This window comes from Acomys russatus, chromosome 22, assembly GCF_903995435.1.
Source record: "Acomys russatus chromosome 22, mAcoRus1.1, whole genome shotgun sequence".
Lineage (NCBI taxonomy): Eukaryota > Metazoa > Chordata > Mammalia > Rodentia > Muridae > Acomys > Acomys russatus.
Window position 1 is genome coordinate 9,240,015 of NC_067158.1, and position 19,769 is coordinate 9,259,783.

The following is a 19,769-nucleotide window of genomic DNA, read 5'->3' on the forward strand; positions in this document are numbered from 1 at the left end:
CTGCTAGGTCATTCTGGCTAATGCAGACCCTTGACAGGCAGTGTTGGCTTCAGGCTCCTGGGCTGGCAGGCTGGCTGGCTGCTGCCGCGAGCCCAGGTTACAGACCCTGGCGCTCTGGGGCTGGCTGCATCTCCTGGTGCTCTGCCTTCTCCTCAGAGGGAAGAAACCCTAAAAAGCAGCTCACACCCAAATTGTTTCATCTACTGCCTCCTTCCAGGGGAGCCAACCTGTGGCGTTAATTCTTGCATATTCATACAGGCACACTAGGCAAGTGCTTGCTAAGCGAAACGAGGAGGCCATCTGGAAAGGCAGAGGCTTCACTGCGCATGCTCTGAAGATGTTCGCGTTTGCTATCAGCGGCAGTCTAGCCAGTCAAGATGAAGACGCTTTGATACTGCTAACTAGTATGGCTGTTTCTATCTATTCCTAGGCTTATGACTTGGGATTCACCATTATCTTCCCTGTTTTTGATCACACAAATTTAATCTTTTCATTGCTCTTAGAGGTATTTTCTGATATAAATTAAATTATATTTTTTTTTCTTCATTTTGGCCACTGTCTAACGTGGACTTAGGTGAAAACTCGTAGGCTGTCTATCTAGAATTAGACTTCTCAGGACGGGAAGGCCCTACAGTGCAGAACCAACCCAAAGAGAGTATCAGCTCCTGGGCTGTGAACAGAGGGTGCAGATGAGTGGACTGGAGTCCTTGCCGCCTTGAAGTTGGGTTTTTGGCTGCACATCTGTGGCCACGCATTGTCCAACAATTCATTTGTTCGGTCATTCCACGTTTTCACAGGTCCTGATTGCCAGGTTCTCCTTCCCCTCGCTGAAGCAGAAGGTTACAGTGGGCAACAGGCAAGACCACTGCAGGGAGTCTGAGCACTGCGGAGATGGGAACGTACCGGGCTTAGTCATGGAAGGCCCCTGGGGGCGGGGGGGATGACATTTTGAGCTGACAAATTTAAAGATGAAAACCCAGAAGAAAATAATCAGGGCAGCACATTCCAGGCAGGAAGGAGGGCGGGTGTCAAGGCCTAAAGAATTAATCCTGGGAAAGAATACCAGGAAGGCCATTTCATCTGGACAGGGCTCAGCGGGGCACTGGGAAAAGCTGGAGGGGCAGCCACACCTGCGGAGGGATTCCAGTCTCCTTCTGAACGTCCAGAGAATCCTCCAGGGATTTCAATGAAGTTGGCAACACAGCAGCTTCCACTTCAAAAAAAAAGGCTGACTAAGAGCAAACTACGCAGTGATGAAGGAAACCTGAATTACACTGTACTAAAAGATTCCTGGGTGATGCTCCAGTTTAGCCCCGTGTCATAACAACTCCGGGCTTTCAGGGGACCCTGTAGCTGTTTTATGAGCTTTTATTAGAAATTTGAGAATGAGCAGCGCTCTAGATTAAAATCAGCACCCGACCTGAGGAAAAACCACTTATCCCAGCCGCCTCCCTTCCCGTGGGCTCACTTCTGCTTGTCCCTGTTTACAGCGTATCATTTACAGTGTTAGCTAATCTATGAATCAGCTCGTGTTGCCCCTCAGCTGTAACTCCTCTAGACTAATGACTAGCTCTTGGACGTCGCTGGAGACCAGCTCTTTCAGACTAGCTGAGAACTGTCTGCCAGATCTAGTTGCTAAGGACAGCCTGTGAAGGAAGAAGCTGCCGCTGGGAAAGCCAGCCCCGACCTCATGGAGGAAGCAGGGAAGGTGTCCAGAGGGCCGGGAATCAAACAGGTCAGCTGGTCCAGGGGGGAAGCTGCAATTCTAGGAAGTGGACCATCTTACATGATGAAGCAGCTGGCGCCGGGGTCAGGACAGAGCTGTCTAGGAAGCCCTGAGCATGAGAAGATTCCAGGCTGGTATCTAGCAGCGCACCTGTTAGCAAAGACAGCAGGAAGCACAAAAGTGCGGCCCCTGTTCCTCTAGTACACACCTAAAAGCAAATAAGAGGTGTACGAGGTGTATGAGGTACTTGTCTTCCTCGTGATGGCGTTTTCTCTGACAGAGAATATCTGGGATTAAGCCAGGAGTCGTTATACACACTTGTACACCTTGCTTTCGGGAGCCTAAGGGAGGAGGGTTGAGGATTTGGGGCCAGCCTGAGCTACGTAGCAAGAGCCCAACTCAAAACAAGATACACGCAGTGACTTTACTTTCTCTCCCCAAGTTACTTTTATTTGTTCTTGGCAGTAAAAGAGACGTGGCTTCTAAGAAAAGATGAAGATGACCCCGCCCCCAAATTCATTCCACCCCATCTCTACGCTAGGCAGTCTTGAAAAGTGGTACCCAGCCCAAAGCCTCCTAAGTATACAGAGTCCTAACTATTTTCCATGTCAGGAGCAGGCCGAGCTACCAACACTGCGAATGAACGGCATGTAGCCAGCTTAGTCAATGCAGACTGGCAATTAGAAGTTCTTAATTAACATGCTCTCGGGCGGCACGTGCAGTTCATCCTGAGCTCTACAAAGAAATGTTAAAAAGTGTCCTCTTCAATAGTTGACCCAAGCTGTGGCGCAATCACTTGAACAATTCCATGTGAAGGCATCAGAAAGGCTGGACTTGGATGGAAAGGGTACTACCTGACTGGAAATGTTGGAGCTGGTCCCTGAATTCAAAGCGCTATTTCTTCGCTTTCTCAGGCTAGAATGTTGGCAGAGAGGCTCGAAGGCTCATTCTGAATATTGCCACGCGGAAGCGACGGTGTGTGGGGGCGGAATCGATTATGTGAACGTAGGGATGGGAAGATGGCTTCCTCTTGCCTCCCTGGTTTTTTTGCCTAGGCTATGAATTAAACTGACATAAGACAGATTAAGAGGAGTGAAATCAGACCTAATTATATACCTAGTCATGAGAGTCTCAGAACAAATAGGAGAATAAGAAGAAAAAATAGAATAAGCTTGTATAGCTCCTTGAGCTTCAGAGAACAGGGGCGTGGAGTGGGGGGAAGGGTACTGACGCGTTATGGGAAAATGGGAACACCTGGTGAATAAGGGTTGTCTGGTTCTGTGACTTCTGCAGGCATAAAATCCTTCAGGGCACCCCGCTCTCTGATATGTGTAATTACCAATACAGTTTTCTTTCCCTTATAGGTGAAACGTTCTTTTCAGAGCTACCCCTATCTGCAGATTCTCAAGATAACCAGCTGAAAATATGCCATAGAGATACACTGTAGAGGGAGTGTGCATTCGGTCATATTCTGGGATGGCGTGTCCTCTGCCCCAACATTACAGTAACAGTGGTGGTACCTTTAAGACACACAGAGTTAAGGCCTTTAAGTGAAGGTATGTGTGTGGTTGATTTTAACTTTTGTCTCCAGGGTTTGTGTGTTGTTTTACCAGGGGCAGGGGATGATCTCACTACGTAGCCCTGACTTGTATGGCGAACTCGCCACGAAGACCAGGCTGGTCTTTGAACTCACAAGAGATCTGCCTGCTTCTGCCTCCCCAGTGCTGGGATTAAAGACCTGTGCCACTATGCCTGGCCTCTTTATGAAAGTAATACATTAACAAAATAGCAAGCTAAGCGGAGCCCAGCTCAGTGGACTGTTAAATAGGCAAAGCACATGAGCATTCAAATGTGGACCTCAGATTTAAATGCCCACGGTCCTTGTAGAAGCTACGCTGTTAGTCCCCAGCTTTGAAAGAGGCAGGCAACCTGTGTCAGCTGGCTGTTCCCTCTCCGGGTCCTGATTTCCCTCCTGTGGGCCAGGGACTCTAAATCCCCGAGGGACAGAGTGTCTCCTTCCACCTAGCCAAACCAGGCAAGTTTCCACAAAACTACAAAACAGAAAGGCCCTTCATGCCACTAAACAAGAAAATAAAGTCACAGAAACCACGGCACCAATTGAAAACAGAAATGTCCAAAAACAACGAGGGAGGATGTAATTGAGCCTGGGTGCAGCCACAGACTGTCACACTCCCAGCAGAGAGCCCACTGGTCTCAGATTAGTGAGAGCTCTTGGAAACACCTGGACATAAGCTGGAGAGGCGGCCTGGAGTGACTCTCAGAACAGGCATGAGTCTGGCTCCAAGGAGCCTCAAAACACCTTCCACTCACAATGTCAGCTCAGAGGGCATAAGCAGGGTTCTGTGGCTCCCCTGTGCCAGGCTCGTGTTGCCTTTCACAGAAGGGAGCTGTCTGGAAGGGGACAAGGGGACGTGGGACTGCACAGTCTTTGAAGCCCGCGCCTTCTCCCAGGGCATGCATGGGTCAGGACTATCTTCTTCAGAGGGAGACTTTCTTTGCTCTGTAATTAAAACACACAGGAGGCTGGGGCTAGCTTCCCCATAAATAACAGAAGTTAATGAAACGTTCAGAACTAGTGTTGACTGCCAAGTTTTACAGCTGTCTCTTAATTGTTTGGGTATGAGAAAATTCTGTGGATGTCTAAAAGAATTATTTGATCACTAGGCCATAGTTCCTAAAATAATTAAAAACTATAATCATGTTTTTAAAACACAGAAAAGTTGCTTGATAAATGTGCCTCCTACCTAAGTAGGCAAATCAAAGAATGCTGAGTTTGTTTGGGTGTTTGGTTTGGTTTGGTTATTTGGCTCTTTTTTTTTTTTTTTTGTCTGTGTGAATATTGCTTATAAGAGTAGAGACTGGCTTGACAAAAACAATTATTAAAAACTAAATGCCTGCATGGACTTAGAGAACCGTGCAGGGTCCTGTTTCTCAGAGTGGGCTGTGGTCTCCCTTCTCAGCCTGGAGTCTGAGGGAATCGCGTCATGGGGTACCAGAGCACAGTGAACATTTGAGGAGCACCTATTTTAATGAATATTCAGAATAGTTAAGCACATTAGGCTTATATCTAAATTAACCTAGCAATATTCAACGGACTGCAAACTACACACAAGTACCTCTACAACAGAGATATCTGAGCTCATAGCAACACCCACAGCTAGCGGTTCTTGGTGGGACATTCACAGATCAGTACGTGAGTCCCGCTTCTTACAGCACTACTGACAGGGTGATGGCGGGGGGGCGGGGGGGGGGGCATTCTCCTCGCACCATTGGAAATCTGCAGGCACCATTGCCAAGTATACAGAACCCAAGGACACAACAAAAGGGGGCTCCTGACTCTAAGAAGTCCATTGCCAAAGCTTTGTTTACCTTCTTTTTGAGACCAATCACTCCTGATTGGCGCTTGCTTTAGACGCCAGTTCCCAGCAGAAATGCTGTTCACCATGAGTTCTGGTTGTATTTCATAATTGTAGTCTTGGTTCAGCTTTTTTGGATATAAATGCCTATAGCAAAGCATAGTGAAATGTTTGCCTGTCTTTCACTTTACAGCTCAGAGGGAAATTTGGATCCTTTTTTGTTTTTTGTTTTGTTTTGTTTTGTTTTCGAGACAGAGTTTCTCTGTGTAACCATGATTATCCTGGACTCACGTTGTAGATCAGGCTGGCCTCAAACTCACAGAGATCCACCTGCCCCTGCCTTCTGAGGGTTTTCTTCATTAATTCACTAGTAGAATTTCTGTGTTGGAAATAGTTCAACCCTGCTTAGCTTTTAGTTACAAAGTTTAGTTACAATATTTTAGGCTTTCTCTCTGATCACTGCAAATAAAAGTAACCATTTAGATTGACTGAGAAAGTTTTTTGTTGTTGTTGTTTTGTTCTTGCATTTGTTTTTGTAATAAAAAGGCATTTTGCCATGTTAAGACATCCCAGGTGGTGTCTTACCCCTGGGATGTAAGAAACCCATCTTCAGCAACTCACAAATCTAAGGGTGATTCTTCACCCTGAAAAGCATTTATCACAAGGTTGGGCCTGAGTACCTTCATTCAGCAGCAGCAGCAGCACACTGAACCCCATGAATGTGGCTGGTACCGCTCCCACAGCTTTTCAGAACTAGAAACTTCTAAGACCTATGAGAAGCTCGGTGACAAACTGTCAAAGCTTCATGGTGGGAAGTGCTAGGTCTCCTCAGGGTCCCTGTCCAGCTTCTCCACTGCCATTCCTCTCACCTGAACCAGGCAGGGGCCTCCCACCTCCTGTGCTCCTTTCTACAGGCTGCCTGTCCTCAGGCCTTCGTCAGGTCAGTTAGAGGACCGCATAGACATCAGTGTACAGGTGCAGCATGTGGCTCAGTGGCAGTATGCACATACAAGGGTTTGCCTCCCAGGACCTCCAAAACCAAAACCTCCTCTCCCTTGCTCACAAACTTCCAATATTTTCTTCAGAGTAAAAGGGCTCTCCAAGGCCTCAGCCTGCACTTCTGCACCGTTGGCCCAGCATTGCTCCACAGGTCCCACCTTGGGACAGTTCCTGTGCCTGACCCCTCTTCTGGGGGTCAGATCCTCTCTCCCTTCCTTCAGAGTTCTCCTCAGCGTCACTTTAGCAGACTACCTTACTTAAGCAGAGCCATCCTGAACTCTCCCCCCTCCCTGTCTTATTTTTCTCCAGAATCCACTCTACTTGCATAATTGCATATTTGCTTATGTCCGCCTTTCTTCACTAGAATATAATCTCAGCAATGTCCCCGCTTAGCCTCAGGTCAACAGCAGGCACTCAAGACTTTTGCTTAGAATGTGCTGGGAGCTCTTCTTGGGAAGGTGTGTGAACCAATTTACTCATCTGCACAAAACAGGCATTGTCACGGTCATCGTCATCTTCGTGTCTGATGGAGAAGTTAAGGCACACTATTAGTCATAAAGGGCAACATTTGAACCCAGGACACCAGCCCTCTATAACCACCATGATATATTGTACCAATCTCAGCTAACAGCAAATAATTACTTCAGTGCCCTCCCCTATACTAGACTCTGAGAAACTCAGATAATCAAAGCGTGACTTTAAAATATCAGGTTTCCTATAACTGCCTAATATCTTAGAATAATTAATAGGTGTGATTTTTTTCCGGCTCAGACTAGTCAACAAGAGAAAAATAGGACCCACAATTACACCTCCCTTCAGCCTCTAATTCTGAGAACCACTTCCACAAAGGCTCCGACTGTGGATTACAGGCATGCTCAGGTAATTCTCCCTGCCCCACGGAGATTACCATGATTAGCACTATCCATAAAGGGAAAACTAAAACACAAAAGCCGCCAAGGCCTCACAAAGGGCCCCTCTGGGACTGCAGCAGCTCACTCCAAGCTCCTTGCTTATTAGCTTGGTGATTCACACAGTGCAGTGGGCAAGCTGAGCATGTCATCTAAAATAGAGTATGTTGATAAGGCCTTATCTGAGAAGTTGCATAATCATGCTAATGTGGGGATACCATCAAGGAGTCTGAGCCTTAGGATGGAAGAGAAGTGTATTTCCCCGGGAAGTATTACACAAAGGATATCAGGAGATTTCCGGGGAGAAATTCATTACCCCAAACTAAGCAAGTGAAAATGGCTGAGGGCAGTGTCCAGTTTAATTTGCGAGGCACCTGCTGAAGAAAGCTTTCTGGGACCCCACACGTGCCCGCGCTTCCCTGGAAACAGAGGCTTGCTCCGGTGCTCAGCAAACTCCTGGCTGCTTCTTTCATAGGGTCAAATATACTCTTCTGCCAGCCATGGACCCTCCATTCTTTCTCATCCAGACCGTGAAACTATCTTTCCTCCCTTCTTTGAATGAAGACATGCGGGGTCTCCCGCTTTGGAGTCTCCCATCTTCTCTCGACCTTGCTCCTCATCAGACCACCAGGTCCCCAAAGATGCGGAAGGAGGTGAGTGATTCGGCCACGAGCCAGGAGTGTCCCCAGCACCTGTCACCTGGCCCACCAGGGGCCTTCCCTCTCCTCTTCTCCAGCCCCACCCACCTTCCGCCGACGTGCCACCGCCCTCCCCGGCCTCCAGCCACCGTCCAATGGCCGTGGGGCAGGGCACGCTGAGCAAGCCGCGGCGCCCTGGCCTCGTCCCCGCCCTGTTCCCGGTCCACGGTTCCCAAGCCGGGCCCTGCCGCCTTTAAATGCCACCCCGGGTGGACGCACTGTGGCCCTCGCCACCGTCATCCCTCGGCCGCTGCGACCTCCGCGCAGCCCGCCTTCTCTCCCCTCCCCCTCCCGGGCGCTGCGGCCGCGCCAGCCTCGGGCGTGCGCGCGCGCTCGGGTGTGCGCGCGCCCGGCTCGAACCCGCGCCCGCCGCCGCCGCAGCCGCCGCCGCCGCGTCCCCGCCGCTCGCTGCAGGAACATGGCGGGGTCGGTGGCCGACAGTGACGCCGTGGTGGTGAGTACAGTGGCCGCCCGAGAGGCGGGAAGCTTGGCGGGCCGGGGGGGCGAGGGCTACCGAGCCGCGGCGCTGCGAGAGGCGCCGTACCTGTCAACCGCCGCGGGGTGGGAGCTCGGGGGCCCCCGGGCGCGGGGCGGGAGGGCGCGGGCCAGGTGCGCGCCGGGCGCGTGTGCGTGCACGTGCGTTACTGTGGGGCCGCGGCCCCGGCGTCCGGGGATTTCCCCCTTTGGAACCGGTCCGGCGACAGGGGCTCCCGGGTGTAGCGGAGCGCTGTCGCAGCATTCCAGCCACGTCCCGGGAGGACAGGCCTGCGGGCAGAGGTTCCCGCAGCGCTTGTGCTGGGAGAGGGGCCTGCCGCCCACCTACACGGCCTTTGCTTCCCCGGGAGGGCGGCGACCTTGAATTTGATCCGGTCTGAAGAGTCTGGGGATCATCAGAGGCTTAGACCGGGTCGAAAGGCCGGGGGTTGTTTCGCGGTTATTTAATGGTCTATAAAGAGGCATCGTTATGTAGACGCTGCCTGTGTGTCTGTGGAGGGCTGCAGGGTACCCACAGATCTGTGTTGATTCCTCACCTTCCATTCTAATAAACCAGGGTCTGTGGAAAGCCAATCTGTGTGCTTCTATTTTTAGAAACTTGATGATGGGCACTTAAACAACTCCCTGGGTTCTCCAGTTCAAGCCGACGTGTACTTCCCACGACTGGTAAATCAATGTGCTCAGTGTCTCGGTGGCCTTTATCCTTTTTCTTCTTCCTTTCTGATGCATTTTTCTTGCTTTTCTCACGGGTCAGGTCTTCAGAGCTGAGGGCTTGGCTCTCCCTTGTTATAACAGCATGTAAACTTCCTGTTTCTCCCACCTCCTTTGCAGATAGTTCCATTTTGTGGACACATTAAAGGTGGCATGCGACCAGGCAAGAAGGTATTAGTGATGGGCATCGTAGACCTCAACCCAGAAAGGTAAGGGCAGGGCCCTGCGGTGTCCAGCGGTGGATGCCTCCTCCTCTTCCTCTCCTTGTAGACAGTGTTGCTAGTTAGTGCCAAGAAAAGTTCCATGTTCCCAGGAAAAGAATGTGTATGAATCCTAGGCATCATCTCATTAGCTATTTATATCAGCACTGATAAAAATAGGCCTACAGTTTCTCTTTGACCCTTGAGGAGGCCAAAAAGACTTTTTTTTTTGGTTTTGAAACGTACTTGTAGCCAAAGCTATTAGAATAAATAAGAACCAAAACTTACAAGGTATTTCCCTTGCCAACTTCTGGGTGGAGGGCCTTTCTGAGAATTTTGAAGTGGATTAAGGCACTGCACCGGTGGCCTGGGGCATTTGAAGTCTTCAGTTGCAAGTATTTTCAATTACACTGAAGTTTTCACCAAAGCCTGCTTTAGGTAACAAAATCTATTTGGTTGAGTGTAATCCTCCTCTGTGTTTAAACTCTGTGTAAACAGTAGCAGCCCATTAAAAGCAGATGAACCCACAGGAGGAGGAACTGGGTCAAGTTAAAATGTTACATCTAACTCAAGCTAAGTGACACTGTTTCCTTTTTAGCTTTGCCATCAGCTTGACGTGTGGTGACTCGGAAGATCCTCCTGCCGATGTGGCGATTGAACTCAAAGCTGTCTTCACAGACCGGCAGCTCCTCAGAAACTCTTGTATTTCAGGAGAAAAGGGTGAAGAGCAGTCAGCAATTCCTTATTTCCCATTCATCCCGGACCAGCCATTCAGGGTAGGTGCCTGAGTGCAGCGTTGGCAGGGCCCTGGCTTACGCCTTCTCTGTTGTGTGCCAAGAGCTCTTTAAGAATTCCTTCGTGTCCAAGAAACTTGTCGCCCAGCAGTGAGAAAAGAATGAAAATCAACCAAAGCAGCCTGCTCGCTGGTAGACATTAATACATAATGCCACCACGGTAGCTCTTGACTCTTGTCAGCCCATATGTTTCGTTAATGGATACATATATGCGTACCTAATTGCTAAATACTTAGCCACAGTTCTACATAGCCAATATGGAGGAGGTATTAATTATTTACTTGCTTACTTTCGGGAAGGTACTGGGGATTGAACCCAAGGCTTAGTGCACATTAGGTAAGGTTCAGCGGCAATCCCAACCCACTTTGTGATTTCTGTTTTGAAATTGGAGCTTATTAAATTGCCCAGGCTGGCCTTGAACTTGTAATCCTCCTGGCTTAGTTTGCAGAGTAGCTTGGATTACAGGCCTGTGCCATCAGGCCAAGCTGGGAGTAATAATTTAATTATTATTCTCTCATTGGCCTGGATCCCGCTGATTAGGCTAAACTGGCTGATCAGCGAGCCCAGGTATCTCTCTCCACCTGTGGAGTCCTGTCTCAACTCCCCACCTGTGCTACAGGCCCATTCTAGATCTGGCATTTTTGTGGGGGTTTAGAGAATAATTATTAGAGAATATTAATAATAATCTAGTAATAATTTTCTGTATAACACAACATAGTGTTAGAAATGTAGTGATAATTCACCCCCAAGTGTCTGATTAATTATTAAATATTAATGAGCATCCAGAATTTTCATGTTTCTCAGCCTTTAAGTAGCTCAAAACCTTATTAGTTATGGGTTTAAATGACTATCATTTCATTTTCTCTTGTTCCCTTCACTAATGAGTCTATATTTGTATATTTATTTTCCCCTATGGGTTCATTAAGTTGTCTGTTCATGGTCACAAGCTGTGTGGATGACAAATTTCTTCCCTTGGGCTTGGATAATGTCAGTTTGCTCCCACTATCTAATAGGCAGAAAACCAAACTCAAATTTGCCATCTCACTAGGCAACTGTACCACTGCCCTCCTCTGTAGGACAATGCCAAATAAGAGGTGCAAGTCAGTATATAAAAATATAAAAAGGCACTTCCAGCCGGACGTGGTGGCTCATGCCTTTAATCCCAGCACTCAGGGAGGCAGAGGCAGGCAGATTACTGTGAGTTTGAGGCTAGCCTGGTCTACAAAGCAAGTCTAAGACAGCCATGTGTACATCCTGAAAAGCCAAAATTAAGGTAGAGGTGGGGGGGACGGGACACTTGCTGACATGTCAGGCCTGGTGACATGTGTGTGCATGTCAGGTGTGCATGAACATTCTTACCGTCCATCACGGGAATGCCATCTTTATTAAAAGCTCCATTCTGCTTATAAGCCAGAATAAAAAAGGCCTCTTAATATCTAACACCTCATGTAGAACTTCTCAAGACCTTGTGACGTCTTCTTCTTTCTTATTATAGTCTAGGGCAAAAGAAAAATTGATAACGTTTTTTACATCAGTGATAGAGATGAGATTTTTCTGCTTGTAATCATATGTAGGAAGTTACCTTAGCTCCTTTAGAATGGTGAGCCCTTATGGGCTCCTCTTGCTGTGCCAGGATGTGTAGACTTGCAGGCTGGAGTACCGTTCAGGCATCATCCTTAGGAGCAATATCCCCCTCCTTCTTTAAGACAGGGTCTTCTGTCCTCATCTCACCCATGCTGCTAAACTGGCTGTCCGGTGACCCAAGTATTCCCTGTCACCACCACCCCACTGCTGGTGTCACAGCTGCATTCTGGATCTGGCATTTTTGCGGGAGTTTAGAGAATTAAACTTGGGTCCTCTTGCTCGCAAGACAAGTATGTCACCAACTGCGCTCTCTCGGATGTTAAGAGCTTCTGACTAGGAGGAACGCTGTGCTTCTCAACAACAAAAATGGAGTGAAATAGAACTTCCGGGTGATATGATATAAACAGTAATGTGCATGCGAATCAAATGTGATTAATATCACATATGGAGTCTCCTGCACGGAGCCTGCCAAGACTTTTCTAAAAGCAGCATAGCACACAGCCAACTTGGTCACGGCTGGGAGGTGGTGGCGCACGCCTTAAATCCAGCCCCCGGGAGGCAGAGGCAGGTAGATCTCTGAGTTCGAGGCCAGCCCGGTCTACAGAGCGAGTTCCTAGACAGCCAGGACTACACAGAGAAATGTGGGGGGCGGGGCTGTGGTGAATTATGGAAGAGAAGAGGGAAAAGGTTTAGCTTGTGGAATCATTGTTTGTTTGGCTTAACAAAGCCTTGTTAATTACACATTCTTGGTCCCCGTGGTAATTACTATGTAATCCTCCCTCTCTGCCGTAGTGTTTACCATGTTTGTCTAGACTGTCATTAGCTGCTGCTAATGGCTACCAGTCAATCTTGCCTCAGGAGAGGCGCCCCTGCAGTTAGGATGGAATAGGCCTGGAGTGTCATACAAACAGATCGAGCCCTCTTTAGATCTCCACTTGACGTATAGGAGGAGCAATGGTTCTCAAAATGGGTTCTGTGCCCCAGCATCTCAGCACTTCCTTGGCACTGGTGAGAGTGCATATTTGTGGACAGGGCCCTGGACTTCCTGCACTGAGAGTTGGGGGAGTGGAAGCCAGCAGCCTGCACTCCAGCTCTCAGCATCTTGGCGTGTTGAGGTTTACTGGGGGCGTTGCTTTTCTTGTCTGCAATGAAGTGTGGATTTGCTGGGTTTTTTGTTTGCTTCCCTCCTCCTATCGGGCTCCATCCCAAACTGCGTTTGTTACGATTTTGTTTCTTCTAGGTGGAGATTCTTTGCGAGCACCCGCGGTTCAGAGTGTTTGTGGATGGACACCAACTTTTCGATTTTTACCATCGTATTCAAACCTTATCTGCAATTGACACCATAAAGATCAATGGGGACCTCCAGATCACCAAACTCGGCTGACGGTTAAAGCGCTTCTGTTTCAAATAGGATCAGGTGCCACAGCCTCATGACTGTCTGACAGAAGTGTCCTAGCAAGATCCGGAGACGTAAAACGAAAACAAAAAGGCACATTTCACTGTCTCTTTCTGTGCAGTTTAAGTCCGAATGACAACTTCATCTGTGCTTTGCCCAGAGGAAGAAAGCTCACAAGAAAGACGGCCGAGCCATTATACTGAGAACAAAGTAATACATTTATGCTGGATTTTATTCAGACTAGACTAAAATGGACTTGTGGTGATTTATGATTTGGTAGCAATTATCCGTCATTTCAGAGCAAGGTGATATTTAGAAACAAAAGTGCTAAAGACCTTGAAAACAACAACGGTACACCAAATCGGTGCGTTTCTGCACTGAAATGGAATTGTGTAAGCACAACCGACATTTTAGTCAGGGTATTTACATAGAATGTAGATTGTGCAAGGTTTGGTTTGTATGTTTCCTTGGGGTTTTTTGGCTTCGATTTAGTTTTGTTGGTTTGTTTTTTTGTTTTTTTTGTTTTGTTTTGTTTTGTTTTTTTGCGCAGCATCATGTTAACTCGGCTTTTTAAGCTTTCTCAGTTATTTATTTATATTTAGTATGTGTATTAGAGCAATGTCTAAAATTATGAACTTAGGTCTGAGGGGGAAGTTAACTATTACAAGCATAAAACAAGTGGATTTATACCTTAAAGAATCTGAACGTATTCTCCACACCCCTCAGCTTTGGCTTCTTAACATAATCTGCTCTAAGTACTTTTGGGGAAATTTTGCTACACTTCGATAAAACTTAAGTTTTTGTCGATGATGTGAACTTTTGTTTGCATTGCTTTTTCTCCTTCTTGTGAATTAGCACAGTATTGGCTTCCTTAAGGCTAACGACTCCCTAGATTTACATAATCGCTCATTAAGTTGCTATTAAATTAATGGAAAGCATATAAGAGGTGACTGCATCGGCAACTTTTAAAGTAAATATTATATCACTTTTTAATAGTATAGTATGAAAATTATTCCTGAACTCAGTGTAAGGCAGAAGCAAAGTGCCCCAAATAATTTATATCAACTTAGGCTTTTAGCTCATTGTATAATTTTTCTTCTGAGCCCCTCCCCCGTATCCCTAAGCAATGCCTTTGGAGCTTCTGCGTAGACGGTGCCGCCTTGGTGGCTTGCAGGAGGTAGGACAAGGTGGGATCCAGTTAGGTCATCAGAAAGATTATGTACCAGGACGTCAGGTGTTTGAGTCCAGCCAATAGTGTCCATGCTGCCGGAGAGACTGCTTCCCTACACTTGCAGAACCGATGGAACTGAAGCTGTCTCTAGCAGTAGGCCGCAGATTATTAATGTACCTGCAAGGCTGGGCATGCTTGGAGTCGTAGACATTGTCCTGGAGAGAAGGGCCCTTGGCATTGCTTTGGCCAGGTAGTGGGAGAAGAAGGAAGTGCGGGGTGGGTATGTATTTATATATAATTTAGGTTCTGTTTGTACAGTACATGTGTCATTAAGGCATCTCCATGTCCTGCTTCACTTTTAAGATTCTTTTACACAACATGCAGAGGCCCTGAAGTGGCCGTGTCATCTTCATGTATCAAGAATGTAGACAGTGTTTCAGAACCAAAGTCTAAGATAAATAAAGCAAACTAAAATAATGAATTTTTTTATAGATGATATATCTGGACTCTTCTCAACTTTGAAACTGTCTAGCACAGTTCCGCGGTGTTATATACAAAGACTTGTCCACCAAGTCCAGCTGCATCTTAAAAAGCTTTATGTACCAGCTGGCTTCTCAGCCATAGTCAGCCATGAGAGCTGTTTTGTAGCTCCAGGTATTTTTTTTTTTTTTAAGCCTGTGATCAATTTCTCAGAGGAGTGTTTGTCAAGAGACTTAGAAAGCACCCTGAAAAACATTTGTAAGGATTTGGATTTAACTCATGTGGTAAGGCACCCCCCAGGAGGGCTCTTCTGAAGGGCCAGGCAAGTATAATTCAGCAGAGGCTAGGCAACTAGGGAGTGTAAGAGACTCGTAAGCCACCAATCCCTTAGGCTGGTAAAACAGTGTTAAGCCATCACCCTGCAGGTCAAGGGGTCCTCTCTGGGCATCCTCCTGGGATTCATGTAAGTGGTGTGATGGGTTGATTTGGGACTAGCTAAATAAATAGGGGACACATCCCACTGTCCTGATAGCTAGCTAAAAACTAGGACACGTTCACACTCTCCTCAGCCTGAGAGGTCTAATGTGGGAATCTCAGGATGGAACGTGTGATTTAAAGCTTCACAGAGCCAGTATTCATATAAGTAAGGAGTTATATCTACCCAGGGCCCTGGTTTTGCAATAACCAAAACCAAGGGATACCAGTCAGGCTCTGGGGAAATAAACAGGCTTTAGACAATCGGCAGCAGAATTGGAGTAAATATGTATCTATCAAGTTAATCGAAGTGACTTCCATTTTCTGGGCTGTCCCAGAACTGTCTTAAAATTGTTATTTTTTTAAATTTTGAAGCCCAGTTTCAAATCTTGCCAACTTCTCTAAAACCTCCTAAGAGATCGCTCTTAGAATTGACAATGCATTAAATGGCAAATCCGTGTGCATTAAGAGAAACTTTCCAAAAAAAAGGATGGAGCCCTATTGCCTTGAGAAAACAGCTTTGGCATTTTCCGGCATTAATATAAAGATAATATTCCTACGATGGCATATTTTCAAAGAAACACTTTCTTATTTACTGCGTGGTGTAAAGTATTGTTAAATGTGTTGTTACATTATGTCACTGCTGAAAGTTATTTGCACTATAATAAAGGAATTTTCTACAAGGTAGCTTCTGGGTCGTTATATGCTGCATTTGGCCCTAGATCTAATGTAGCTGCCATGGTCCATGTGCTTTCTCCCTTGCTGTAGGACCACCTGTACTTTGTTTCCCACAGTGATAAAGGAAAATGTTTCAGAGGCCTCTAGAGACCTAGTGAGCTTATTTTCTGGACGCCTGGGTTCTGTTTTAATAAAACATAAAACAAATGCTATTCTGCATGCATTGACCTTACTATTTGGGACACAGTTCTATGAAGCTGGTGCATGCATAGATTTAGTGTGTAACTATTTAGTCAGGATAGAGGATCATTGCTCCATCGCTCCCCCCCACCCACCCCCGTCCATTCTGTTTAAATATCTCCAACCCCAATCTTTGGCCAGGCAACCCCTGATCTGTTCTCCCTTGCTGCAGCTTTGTGCTTTCTGTAATATTGTAAATGACAGAGTCACACAGCATTTCACCCTGTAATGTTTTAGAGTTGGCTTCTTTGAATTTGCACGGTGTGTTTGAGCCATATTCGGTCCCCTTACGTTGCTGAGCCCTACTGCACTGTGAGGGTGCACGCTACAGTGGTGTGCGTCTCTCCGTCCACTCTCCTTTAGGATGTTGTGGGTCTCCTGCCCTCTCTCCACTTCCCCCAACCCCTGTCCAGGTGCCACTGTGTAGTCCGAGCTAGCCTCCAAATTGCCATCCTCCTGCTTCAGCGTATCAGGCTATCCTCCAATGAAGGGATGATGGGTTGTTGATAGTCCTTTAAGTACAGTCTTTGTACAGAGCATGCACAGCAGCCTGGCCTTCTCTTCTGTTTAGGCCAGAATTTTGATCCTTTGCCTATTCCACCTGCGAATAAAACTGGAAACCTACAGAAATAACCCTAGCTTCAGCTGCCAACATGGGGTCTCACTCCCCATTTCATTGTTTTTGTTTGGCTTTCTTGAGACAGGGTTTCTCTGTGAAACAGCCCTGGATGTCCTTTGTAGATTAAGCTGGCCTCTGCCTCCCGAGTGTTGGGGTTAAAGGCGAGCGCCACCACACCCGGCTACTCCTAACTAATTTAACAATCCTTTCCTTCTCTTTTTTTTAAGAAGGCAGACTGAGGTTTGCTACTTGCTCTGCCCTGACTTCCGCAGTTCAGTCCAGGTAGGGAGAGGGCTACTGAGGTGAGACAATTTGCTGAGGCTGTCGGGCAGAGACCAATGAAACGTCCTTGGGGGATAGGTCATTCCGCCAGGTTTGTGACGGCAGGCTAAATTAGATGTCTAACCGAGATCAGTAATTAGAGCCTCTAAAGGCTCCAACCACTTAGGGCTGTCATTCACTGGCCAGGTGTTTGTTGCGTTGTGTCAATTGCTGTTCTAAACACCAAGATCAGTCAGTGAGTTAAAAAGACCCAGGTGGCTTTACATGTCAATGGGATGACTTGCCCAGAGTACTCTATCCTTGCCTCCGGGAAATTCTATCCATGAATCTGGCAGTACCTAGGAGTTTGTGTGTTCACAAGAAAAACATCTTAGGTGTAGGTGGTCTTAGGTCCCAGGTGAAGCTGCCCTTCAAAATCTCCCAGTGCCTGACTCGGGCTGTTGGCCCTGAGTTCTGAAGTGCTGTGACTGATGCGTCTTCCGCTCTCAGCTCTGCCCCTGGCATCACTCAGCAGGTCGTGTCCTTGCCTCTTAATCCGAAATGCACTGTGGTAAAAGGAAATTTGCTTTAACTGTGTAAGTTGCCCTTCCTGTAAACTTGCTTCTTGTTTGGGTTAGGTAAGGACCTGGGGTCTCGCTGCCGTTCACTGTAAATAGTGCACACCCTTGAAAGACAGGTCCTAGGAGAGGCTCATCTTCCTTCTTAGTGTTTCAGTTATCCACTGTGAGGCCCAGATATTCGATAAGACCAATACATGGTGTCTTACAACCTGAAAGCAAGCTAAGGGTAAGAGCAGAGGCCCAAGTGACTTGACTTTTCTTTCTTTCTTTCTTTCTTTCTTTCTTTTTATTTTCAAGACAGGGTTTTTCTGTGTAGCCTTGGCTGTCCTGGCATCACTTTGTAGACCAGGCTGTCCTCAAACTCACAACAATCCACCTGCCTCTGCCTCCCGAGTGCTGGGATTAAAGGCATGCGACACCATGCCTGGCCCAAGCGACTTTTCATGGGACCTTGGAATCAATTCAGAGTCTTCATAAGAAAGTGCACCTGAGTGAACACTCTGAGACTGCCTCCAGCTGCCTTAGTCTTAATCACCATGCAGTTTCACAATGATTTACCCTTTAAAAAAAAAAAAAGTATCCTGTATAAAGCCAAAAACTGCCTTGCAAAACATACTTCATAATTAATTAAAGTGGGTGTGTCTAAGATGCCGAAACAATACCACCCTAGAGAACAAGAGAAGAAATAGCCACTGACTTGTTCATTACTTTGATACACCCTTCAACTGCCCAGAAGGAGCCGGTGGCCAGGTGAGCAAGCCTGGGAAGGAGGCGCCATTGTTTGATAGGGTAACAAAGACAGTCTCTAAATAATAGGTCCTGGGAAGTAGTGAGCCAGCCACAGGGCCCCAGGCATGATGTGGGTTTGGGACCTTTGAGGCCTTCCTAAGCTTTCAGGATCTAGAACAATCACAAACATTTGCTAATAAACCCTGCACCTTCCAGTCTGTCAGTGTCTCCCTGTTTTCCAGGCCACAGCACCCAGGTGGTCTCAATTTTAAAATAATTGAAACAAATGATTACAGTTTACCTAAACTGCTCTTCTGAGCTGAGGAGGAGCGGGTCAGTCTATGGTCAGGGGCAGGGGCAGGGGCAGGGGCAGTAGCCCCCGGATGTGAGAAGTGTTTTCAGGTGGGCTCTTTAAATCAACAGCCTTCTCTTACCTCCTGTGGGAATGGGCAGTGCTGATGACACGCTTGGAGAGCCAGTGGTGGCCACTGGCTGGAATCAAATGTTTCTGACAGCTGACGGGGCCAAAGTTTAAAATAATCATGACACAAATGTGTACATCAGCCCTCCATATCTTTATAAAGAAACAATCAAAAAGCATACTTATCTGAATGTTTTCCCCACAATTACATTGGAATCTTATTGAAAATTTAGCCAAGGGCTAGCCTGGTGGCGCATATCTGAGGTTCCACATTCAGGAGGTAAAAGCGGTAACAAGAGTTTCAAACCTGAGGCTAGCCTGGGCTATTCCTCAGGGAAATAGAAAAACTTAATAGCAAAACACAAATACCAGCAAAAAAAATCCAGTCTAGGCCAGGCCTTTAATTCAAGCACTCAGGAGGCAGAGGCAGGCAGATCGCTGTGAGTTTGAGGCCAGCCTGGTCTACAAAGTGAGTCCAGGATGGCCCTGTCTCGAAAAACCAAAAAAAAAGAAAAATACACTTAGGGATTTTTTTTCTGTGCATGTATATGGTTTGTGTGTGTGTGTACCCGTGTCTGCAAATATCTGGACACATGGGTAGGCAGGGACACATATGAAGGCTGGAGGCTGACTTTCACAGCAAAGACTATCCACCGGGCTATGTCCTAGCCCCTACTTAGGGATTTTTAAAATATGAATTATTAAGATCATTATAACATTAGAAAACAGGATTTCTCCTAATGCAATTAAAATAACCTTTAGCACAATATTAAATAACATTTAATGTAGTGATAAAATATTTAACCAGGAGAGAGGCACTTCTAAAGTAATGAGGTCCTGCTGAAAACAAGATTTCTAACTAGAGTCTTCATTGAGTGGTGTGATCTGTTAAGACTCTAATTAGCCACTTGCTTAGCACTAACTTTTTAAGTCCTCACATGAAGAAGGGATCCCATACGGCCTAAGCCGGCGGTTTGCCGCTAGAAGGGGCTGGAAGTCAGTTACCTGAGGTCCTCTCAAAGGCTTGATCAAGACACCTAGCGTTGTCGCTACTCTTGGAGATGTCTTGAGAGTCCCCTTCAAATCAAGCACATACTTTTAAAATTCGGTCTCCCAAGTCAAAAGAGTAAATGCTGGCCTTTTTTTTATTAGTTGTGCTTTTAAAGCACGTCTAAACACTTAGCTCTTCTCCCAAGTAAAAGACTCACTTCTAATATGCTAATGAGG

General features: G+C 46.8%; 1 protein-coding gene across 1 annotated transcript; it reads left to right on the forward strand.

The window, feature by feature from the left end:
- Positions 1-8,083: 8,083 nt before the first annotated feature.
- Positions 8,084-13,386, forward strand: Lgalsl (galectin like). Its single transcript, XM_051165359.1, has 5 exons — positions 8,084-8,162; positions 8,798-8,869; positions 9,035-9,123; positions 9,713-9,890; positions 12,733-13,386. The coding sequence occupies exons 1-5, from the start codon at positions 8,127-8,129 to the stop codon at positions 12,874-12,876; spliced, it is 519 nt and encodes a 172-aa protein (XP_051021316.1). The 5' UTR covers positions 8,084-8,126; the 3' UTR covers positions 12,877-13,386.
- The last annotated feature ends 6,383 nt before the right edge of the window (positions 13,387-19,769 follow it).

Bases quoted from the DNA above. Each gene is read 5' to 3' on its own strand.
- Lgalsl (XM_051165359.1), top strand. From the start codon at position 8,127: ATGGCGGGGTCGGTGGCCGACAGTGACGCCGTGGTG. The intron at 8,163-8,797 runs GTGAGTACAGTG...TTCTATTTTTAG, and splicing joins CCGACAGTGACGCCGTGGTG to AAACTTGATGATGGGCACTT. The intron at 8,870-9,034 runs GTAAATCAATGT...CCTCCTTTGCAG, and splicing joins ACGTGTACTTCCCACGACTG to ATAGTTCCATTTTGTGGACA.